The sequence below is a fragment of the Myxocyprinus asiaticus genome, chromosome 38 (genome assembly GCF_019703515.2).
Source record: "Myxocyprinus asiaticus isolate MX2 ecotype Aquarium Trade chromosome 38, UBuf_Myxa_2, whole genome shotgun sequence".
In the NCBI taxonomy this organism is placed as follows: Eukaryota; Metazoa; Chordata; class Actinopteri; order Cypriniformes; family Catostomidae; genus Myxocyprinus; species Myxocyprinus asiaticus.
In genome coordinates, this window is record NC_059381.1 from 12,037,615 (window position 1) to 12,047,764 (window position 10,150).

General features: G+C 35.9%; 1 protein-coding gene across 1 annotated transcript in view; it reads right to left on the reverse strand.

The window, feature by feature from the left end:
- The window catches only part of mmp11b (matrix metallopeptidase 11b), a 36,874-nt gene extending 32,853 nt beyond the window's left edge, over positions 1–4,021 (reverse strand). Inside the window, exon 1 of the mRNA XM_051677294.1 lies at positions 3,734–4,021. Coding sequence (XP_051533254.1) covers positions 3,734–3,841 — 108 coding nt within the window. The 5' untranslated portion in view covers positions 3,842–4,021. The remainder of the gene's footprint in view (positions 1–3,733) is intronic.
- Positions 4,022–10,150: the final 6,129 nt, after the last annotated feature.

Here is a 10,150-nt window from a genome sequence, read left to right on the forward strand (position 1 = left end):
GAAAATTTTATTTGTGCATGGCCCCTTACTGTTCTTTCAATATTGCTCACTATTGGTCACTAATCTTACCTAATTCAAGCCAGGCCTCCCCCTCGAAGGAGAAGGATATAGCTGTAGGCAGAGCTCCAAAAAGGGGCAGGAGCTCCAAATCGCCAGCAAAGATATAGGGAGCCCCTAACCTAACCCTTTCCCTAATCCTAACCATGTGTGGAAGTGACGCCCCCTTTTGGAGTTGGCATAACCCACTTTTGGAGTTACCCTGCCATCTTCTGGAGTAATCCCGCCTTCTTTTGGAGATTACACCCCCATTTGGAGATCTCCGGCCTGCAGCTATGCCTACATGTTTTAATGGTTTCCAGTTGATTTGTCACCTCTTTTGCCTCCAGAGTGATCCTTTCCTTTATTTTATTTTTTGTCACAAGTTATACAATTTGAACATATACAGTGAAATTATTATTTATTAATTTTTTTGCATATCCCAGCTAAGCTGGGATCACAATGTCATTATGAAAGTTACACTGCAACATTCAGCAATTCTTGATTCATTGCCAGGAACAGCCATAAACTTGAAATAAAGGTCTTAAAATAATTTTGTCTCGCCATGTTTGTAGAGATAGGAAACAGCTGTGGAGTGGTTTTATATCAATGTGTAAAGGTCAGGTGAGTGGAAAGTTGGTGATTTGAATAAGAATCAGGTACGCCAGGGTTGCTGGTGTCAGTCATGCTCTTATTTGTGCCTGTGAGCAAGAAATCTAAACCTAACTGCTCCACAGGAGGTGCATTGCAGCTGACCCTGACCTTATGCTCTACCTTCTACATTGTGTCTATATGCCTGTAGAACCTAGGTAGAGGTTCAGCTTGGAAACGTTTCTCATATGTCTAGAGACTGGGTCAATAGGACAACCCATATTGAATTATTGGTGTTGATGGACAAGGGGCTTTAGAATAGGTTAGAAGATCCTAGAAGGTTAAAAGGATAGTTCACCCAAAAATGAAAATTCTCACATCATTGACTCACCTTCATGCCATCACAGATGTGTATGAATTTCTTTCTTCTGCAAAACACAAACAAAGATTTCTAGTAGAATAATTCAGCTCTGTAGGTCCATACAATGCAAGTGAATGGTAACCAGACATTTGAAGCAGTAAAAATAACATAAACGCAGTATAAAAGTAATCCACACAACTCCAGTGGTTAAATCCATGTCTTCAGAAGTGATATGGTAGGTGTGGGTGAGAAATAAAATCAATATTTAAATCTATTTTTAATATAAATCTCCACTTTTACATGGAGAAAATGTCCAAGTGAAAGTGGAGATTTAAAAAAAAAAAGCATTGAAATATGTATCTGTTTCTCACCCAAAGTGATTGCATTGCTTCGGAAGACATATATTAAACCATTGGAGTCTTATGGATGACTTATGTGCTGCCTTTATGTGATTTTTGCAGCTTCAAAAATCTGGTCACCATACACTTTGCAAAGTATTGACCTACAGAGCTGAAATATTCTTCTAAAAATCTTCGCTTGTGTTCTGCAGAAGATAGAAAGTCATACACGTCTGGGATGGCATGAGGGTGAATAAATGATGAAAGTATTTTCATTTTAGAGTGAACTATCCCTTTAAGATGAGTTAGGGGCAGTTTTGCCTGTACAGTTTTTCAATAGTTTTTCTATGTTATCATGCACTAGACATACATCTTTGACAGTGCTGTGTTTCTTTGTTTTTTAAGCTTCTATTTTATAGATGCAATGTCAATTTAAAAAGACATTCAACTTTGACATTTGTGTCTAAATACATCTGCATTCTGTTATATTCCTTGTGTTGCATCTATCTTTTTAGCACAAGGACATGTTCGGTCTGAATGGTCTCTTAGTTGTCCTTTTCACCTCCTAAATTCAAACATGGCTACTGAGTCATTACGGAAGCTACTCTGAACACCCAGCTACTAGAAAAAATGCAGAAGAACATAAACTTCAGCATAAACAGATTATGTTTGTGCTTGGACTTTTTCAAGACGATGTTGCACATTTCCACATCTACAAATCTGACTGTCTACTGAAACCTTACTCCAAATTTCGCAAATTGGACTTCGTGGGACACACATCCTGGATTACACACAAATCATGTTTAGTGTGTTTTAGGAGTTGCATAATATTTTGGCAAACTTCGTGGAGCTGGTAATGCATGCACAATGCCCTTAAGAAGGACATCAGCCTTTCTTTTCTCAGGGGGGTCAGCAAAAGCAGTGGTAGCTATCTGGATCCTTCCATTTTCCCTCTGTCAGCAAACACAGAGTTTGTTATCCTGCTCAGGGTGCCAGATTACTTGCCCCTGCCTGCATAATCTCCTGCTCAAGCTTTGTCAACATTCAAGAACAAATTGACTGCACATGCTCTCCATCAGAGCTGCCTCTCAACATTCAAACATAAGCCCAATTCTTCTTTAACGAGGTCTGGAGCTGGTTTGATTGCAGATGCCATTCCTATTTGATAGGCAATGTGGGTCAAGACAAACACACAATAAAATTAAGATGCTCTTTATATTCAGATATTTTGACGGCATGCAATATTTCCTTGTCATTTTTTTTAGGGATTTTGTGGCAATGCTGTATGTGTCTGAGTGTCTGTAGTTAATCAGCGCTTCTGAATAGAAGTGTTCAGCTCCTGTCATAACTACTCCTTTATGCTCTTTTACTACATGTTTTTTAGCCTCCACTTATATTTTCCCAGGAAAAAAATCTTCTTTTGGATCTTTGCCAAGTGGGTTAAAACAGCCATCTGTGCTACTATTTGTCAGCTTCCTCTAAGCACTCTTTCTTTGTGCAGAACAAATTTCTTATATCCAGATTGTAGTTCTTTGAGGATAAGCAGGAAGTTTTTAACCATAAAACTACATCACACACGGTATTTTGGAATTTCTGTAACCAACTAAAAATGAATGAGGTGAATGACACAGAATAACATGTAGTAGGCTACATTTGGATTTAAAGCCAAGATACTGCTAAATTAAACAGCACTAAATTAATTTTGCCCATAAAGTAGGAAAAGGGAAAAACAAAACATGGTTGACATCTCTATGACCTGTCTTGCATTTTTAAACAGGCTACCTGGAGAAGAAAAAAAAAAAAAAAACATTCCATGTTTCCATGTTTAAATGCAAATGTGCAGAACTGCACTCAGCAACAGTATTGCTATAATCACAGTACTGTCACAGAGATAATTTACATGCATTTTAGTGCTGCCATGATGATAAGTGTCCTTTCATTGTCTTATATTGTTCAATAGCATGTATATTAAAACAAATTTCTGCAAATTAGAGTTATTTATTGGCTATTGTCCACACATGCACATGTTGTGTTTGCTGTAGTATACAGACGACTTCTGCAGGTGAATGACAAATAATTAGTCACAATAAACATGCAAGTTGCAAGCTAATTTGATTTTCAGCACAGCTGTTAACGCTCATGGATAATTGTTTTCTATTATATTTTTCTAACAAACAGAAAAACATGCTTCTATGGCGACATTTGAGTAGACTGCTAGTTAGCAATATAAAGCTTGAATATAACGTTACATTTATTTTATATCTTTTGCATATGCATCTGCTCTACAACAGAAATCTAAAACATGCGAACTGTCGTTCTTGCAGCATCTCAGGTTGTAGCTAGTTGCTTAACTTTGGTTATATGCCATTATGTTTTGGATATAGTTATTTTTTTTTAATTCACTCACCGCAGCAGCTTTGTCCATGTGGCTGTTCTTTCCTTCTGGCACCGGTAAAGAATGAATGCACACTAAGCAGAATAAAACTGCTGCGAGGAGCTGAGCACATCGCATCATCCTGAGGTCTGACTCTGAACCTGAGCCGCACGCACCACCTGCGCGTGGGGCACTTTAAACTACACGAGCGCGAGGGAAGGCAGAGAGAGCGCGCGCGCCTGTCTGTTAGACTGAAGAGCTTACAAGCGCTGGTGATTTTATACTCTCTGATTTCTTTGTTCTCTTTTCTTCAAATTACACTTTTCTTTCAGGGGCTGGAGTGGTAAATTCACCGGCAATCACGTGATTCAGCCCTCCATTCCTCTGTCGCCCTCCGTCGCGAGAGGGGTAACGGTGGGATTGTTTTCATAGATATGGGTTAGCAGGGGGAAGTTTGGAGAATCTGTTTTTCCTCTAAAACAGTTGAATGTGGCAATGAAGTACTGTTACGATGTATTGATATCTTGCCAACCACATACAGTCATTGTTTTATTGAATGTCCGTGCCTAGCCTGTTATATTTATTAGGGTGTTCTGTGTTATACAGGCATAGAGTGAATATGCAGGTGTTGGAAATGTGAAGTGGGACACTTAAAGGGATAGTTCACCCATAAATGAAAATTGTCTCATAATTTACTCACCCTCATGCCATCCCAGATGTGTTTGATATTATTTCATCTGTTGAACACAAACAAAGATTTTTAAAAGATAATTGTTTTTAGCTCTGTTGGTCCATTCAGTGAATGGTAGCCAAAACTCTGAAGCTCCAAAAAACATACAAAAGCAGCATAATAAATAATCCATAGATAGGTGTGGGTGAGAAACAGATCAATATTAATGTCCTTTTTTACCAGTATGTGGCGATATGCACAAAGAATGCGAATTGCGAAAAACAAAAGCAGAAGAAAGTGAAAGTGGAGATTTATAGTCCACTATTATATAAAAAAGGACTTAAATATTGATCTGTTTCTCACCTACACCTATAATATCACTTCAGAAGACATGGATTACGACTGTAGTTTTATGGATTACTTTCATTCTGCCTTTTTGGACCTTTAAAGTTCTGGTCACCATTCACTTGCATTGTATGGACCTACAGAGCTGAAATATTCTTCTACAAATCTTTGTTTTTGTTCTGCAAAAGAAAAAAAGTCACACTTCTGGGATGGCATGAGGGTGAGTAAATGATGGGAGGATTTTCATTTTTGGGTGAACTATTCCTTCAAGTTTAATAATCTATGATTATGTTTATAATCTTCTTTTACTAAAAATCAGCATTATTCTTCCTAAACTAGTATGGGATGACATTGATTTAGCCATATGGATCATATTTTAAAAACAATGGCAATGACAAATTATCAAAGTATCCCACTTAATCTATATTCACCCTAATTGAATGCACCTGTTGTATTTAACCCTCATGATCTGTTTGACCCTTGATTGTTTATTTGTTTAGGGACAATGTAACGGCAGTCCTTCAGCGGCAGTTGCAGTACTGCTCTGGAAAGCCGTATGTAATCACAACTGATCATTAACAATAACAATAACAATAATTACCCTACACAAAGTTTAACATTCTAAAAAATACCACATATACAGACAACATGTACAACATAATGCAATCCACAATCATAAATATACACAAATCATACCAGCTTGATCTAGTGATCACATGACTGTTTTTCATTCAGCCAATTTTTAACACCTTATTTAAACATTTTTAAAGTACTAAACTTTCTAATATTTTGATCTACCAAATTTTGTTGATCTATATGTAGTATAACATTCACCTCTTGAAGAGGACAGAGTCAACATTGTAGCAGTAGTGTGATGCGTTACAAATTGTTTGAGAGGTGGTGGGGCAAAATCATGTAAAATCTTATATAGCAACATTACATTAGACATAAACAAATAATTGTCAAAAGTCAGGAGATTATATTTTCTAATAATGTTACAGTGCTGATAATTCATTTTCTTGTCCAAAATATTAAGTGTCTGTTTATCCAATCTATACAGAGGTTTCATAGTGGTACAGCTAGCCTGAGACCAAGTTGTAACACAATAAGACAAATGCGACAGAACCATTGAATGCATGTATCATTTAACTGCATCAGTGCTTATTTGATTCCTGATCAATTTTAATTGATTAAGATTATATTTTACAATCTCTATGATTTTCTTAATATGTTTTTTAAAAGTTAAGTTACTATCAAGAATCACACCTAAATATTTAAAATGTTGTACCATTTCCACTCACTGACCTGTCACTATGATCTCAGGTGGAGTAATATAATTCTTCTTAATAGAAAATACATGCAAACTGTTTTAGAGACATTCCGTGTCAGACAAGAATAATTCATCCAGTCAACTATTTTTCCAGTTGCTACTTTAAGTAAAGATGCAGCTTGATCAGAATCAGATTCAGAATCATCTTTATTGCTAGGTAGCCTATGCTTACATATACATGGAATTTGTCTTGGTGACAGGTGCTTCCAGTGCACAACAATAAAATTCAGCAACAAGACAGAGATAATAATAAAATATAATTAAAAAATAAATAGAAATAGAATAAAATAAAAATGTAATAGAAAATAAAGTATATATAGAATACACAATAAGACAATATATATATATATATATATATATATATATATATATATATATATATATATATATATATATATATATACACACACACCCAAATACACATATATATGCATACACACACACACACATACGTAGTGCAAATACAAATCTTTTATACACAGTGCAAGGGAATGTAATGGCAGAAGAGGTAGGATGTGTTGGATAAATATAAAAAGACTAAACTGTGAATTGCACATTAATTATTGCTCAATGGGGCAATTTAACTGTTCATGAGATGGATGGCCTGGGGGAAAAACTGTTCCTGTGTCTGACGGTTCTGGTGTTCAGAGCTCTGAAGCGTCGGCCAGAATGCAACAGCTCAAAAAGGTAGTGGGCAGGGTGAGTGGGGTCCAGACTGATTTTTCCAGCCTTTTTCCTCACTCTGGAAGTGTATAGTTCTACAGAACTGTACACTTCAGTTGTACAGAAGGGCAGGGGGGCAACTAATAATCCAAACTGTCCTTTGTAGTCTTCTGATATCTGATTTCGTAGCTGAACCAAACCAGACTATTGAAGTGCAGAGGGCAGACTCAATGACTGCTGAGTAAAACTGTATCTTGATGTTTCTACTTTGCATGTACGTAGATGATTGTATCATCTGCGTGCATCTGCATTTTAACCCCTGGAGCAACTGATGGTAAATCATTAATATATATATACTAATCAGTAAGGGGCCTAAAATGGACCCTTGTGGAACTCCTATTGAACAATCTAAAAAAGAAGAAAAATATCCATTGAATCTAGTGCAATGTTGTCTATTATCTAAATAAGAGGACATCCATTGTATTGTGTTTGGGGATATATTATGTGTTGATAATTTAGACAGCAGTTGATCATGATTAACTGTATCAAATGCTTTATTTAAATCTATAAATACAGTGCCAACCACTCCACCCTTTTCAAGCATGGTTTTCATTTCTTCCACAAAATAACAGTTAGCTTATTCTGTGGAATTTTTTTCACGAAAACCAACTGTACTTAAATTCTCCAATATTTTAGATAATATTGGAATTATACTAATGGGTCCGTAATTAGTTCACAAGCATCGCCAAATTTATAAATAGGATAAATAACAGCTGTTTTCAGACTATCAGGAAAAATGATGTCTTTGATATATCTATTTATCATACATGTAATTGGAGCACAAAGTGATGTAGTATTCCTCTTAATTAAATTAGAATCAATCCCATATATATCTTGAGCCTTTGAGTAATTAAGTGATGCAAGACTTTTCATAACATCTTGTTCAGTGACTTCAACTAGATCTCAAACAGGACATGCAGGTATAATCCGGAAGTGTAATCAGTCTTTCTCTTTTACCAGAATTGATGGCAAGGTCCCTAACTGAATTGTTTTTTTTTTTTTTAATGGCTCAAAGGCGTCGCAATTAGTTTTTCATCCAGTGTCACTGTGTTATTTATCATAAGTTCATATTTATTTAAAACATTATATTCTTTTTTGCAAGTTTATTAATATGCTTCCATAGCAATTGACTATTTCCCTTAGACTGTTCCATAAGAGTTATAAAAAAATTGACTGCTTTAATATTTAAAAAAAACATACATTGAAAACATTTAAGTATCATGTTGATAATGCATGATAATCTGTTTGGGGTGTAGTGGTGAACACAACTCCTGCCAACTGTCAATGTATTTATATTTGCTTTATTTTTCTACAATGTGTTTTTGCTGGGGTCAAATTAACCCCAAACAAAAATGCTTTTGGATACTATAACAGTCATATCTTTGAAAAGTGTAGGCTATGCCTACAGAGGATTATGGTATCAATAATATCTGTCTGCTGGGTTTCAACTATAGGTCAGAGGAACAAACTAAAAGAATGTAAAAGAAAAATAAGGCATCCATTTAAAAAATCACTTATACTATTTTGACACATACATCATAGTGTCTCTAGGCCTCTGAGGGTTAAATGCATACCTAAATCCAAACAGGAGGCCTTAGGAAAAACTCTTCAATAGGTAAAACTTTTGAGGTTGAGACAAAGGCTGTGTTCTGGATTTGGCACAACTCTGAAAGTGGCATGCTTGATTTATCCGCCTGACCTGAAAGCAGCTGAAGACACATTTCTCAGATGCCTCTGGTTAAAGTGCATGAACGGTATCATTAGCGTTCGGTCCATTGTTAAGGAAATTGTCTGCTCGGAAAGCATCTGTAAATTAAAGGGCTGTTGACAATCTCTTTTGAACAGCATCAGTCCAGGGTGTCATCAAGAAGTTGTATTTCCTTATGTCCAAGATCTACAGTACATCAACTCATGGTATGCCATTGATTTCATGCTCAACTTAGTAATATCATGTTTTATATCAGTCACATTCACAATAGCTAATAATATGGTTGTTTTTAACACATTTGTTACAGCTTTGTTATGATTTATTGCAACTTTAGTGTCTAAACAGCACTTGACTGACTCATTTTGCAGTAAACAGCATTCTTCCTTTCCCTTGTGACTTGTTTGTTTTCTATCAACTGATTAATATCAATAAGTAGGGCCACTGAAAAGGATGAGTGCAGCATGATTTTGTTTCTCTTTCTATCTTTTGGCATTTCCTTTTTCACTATATCACAGTTCTGTAGGTGGGGGAAATGCTGAATCTGTATCTATTTCCCGTTTTAGAACTCCTGCCAAATGGCCGTGCTCTGTCTCTGTAACTGTAACAAAGGGCTTTGTTTAATTTTGCTCCACACGTTTGGATCAAAACAAAACAAAAAAATATTGCTATACAGAACAGTTTTATAAGAGTGGGCTGATGATGATTTGTAAAAGTTACTCTTGGAAGGACTTGCATGCCCCTTTTGATAATGGTAGAGACAATTATTACTGCTTAAAAGCCCAGTTTTCACTTTCAAACTTAAAATATATATATATATATATATATATTTTTTTTTTTTTTTTTTTATTTACATGTGTCTGTTGAGTTGTACTTTCCAGAGATAAGCTGAGATGTTACATTTATTCTCAAATAATGTTTTCAGCAATAATTTTTTTCTCAGCAGTCTATGAATTGTTGTGAAGAATTTATCATTTTTTCAAGACATTAAAAAGCATACAGCAGTAGGCAGTATGTCAAATACATAAATTATGAACTATCCAATCCTTCTAAAACATAGTAGCACCATCCCGAAAGTGTGTTTCCACAGTCTCAATTTGTCCAGATCTTAAACCTAACTCCTTGCTTTTTATTTGAGCATGTCTCTAGTTAAAGTGTTCAAAACCATTCAGTTCCTGTTTGTTAGGGTGTTGATGCCAGTTTAAACATCAGTGTGAATTTTACCCTCATTCCAACCAGGTCACTTCTCCACAACCTAAACTCAAACTTAACCCTTTGACAGTACCAGAAGGACCGGCCACATGAAAGCCAATGAGACCAGCCAGCCAAAGTAGTGGCTTTACCCTAAGGACACACTTATAATCAATTATGTCTTCAGGAAAACAAAGGAAGACTGTCCGGCTTAAACACTCGCAGACTTCCTTTAAAACCCATCAACTATCTCCCCCTCACTTTAATAGAGAGAACCACAATGAGGCTAACGCATCTCAAATAACAGGGTCACTTGTAAACCTACATAGGAAATTTTCTGTCAGGCACCCAGGTGTGCAATGATGGAAAGATCATAAAAAGAAAAGATAGTGACTTCACTTCTGTTTACATTGTCAGCTAAAAGTGAGCATAAAAAAACACTACAACAAAGGATCCAACCAAATCTACTGGCTAAAGGCATTTCCA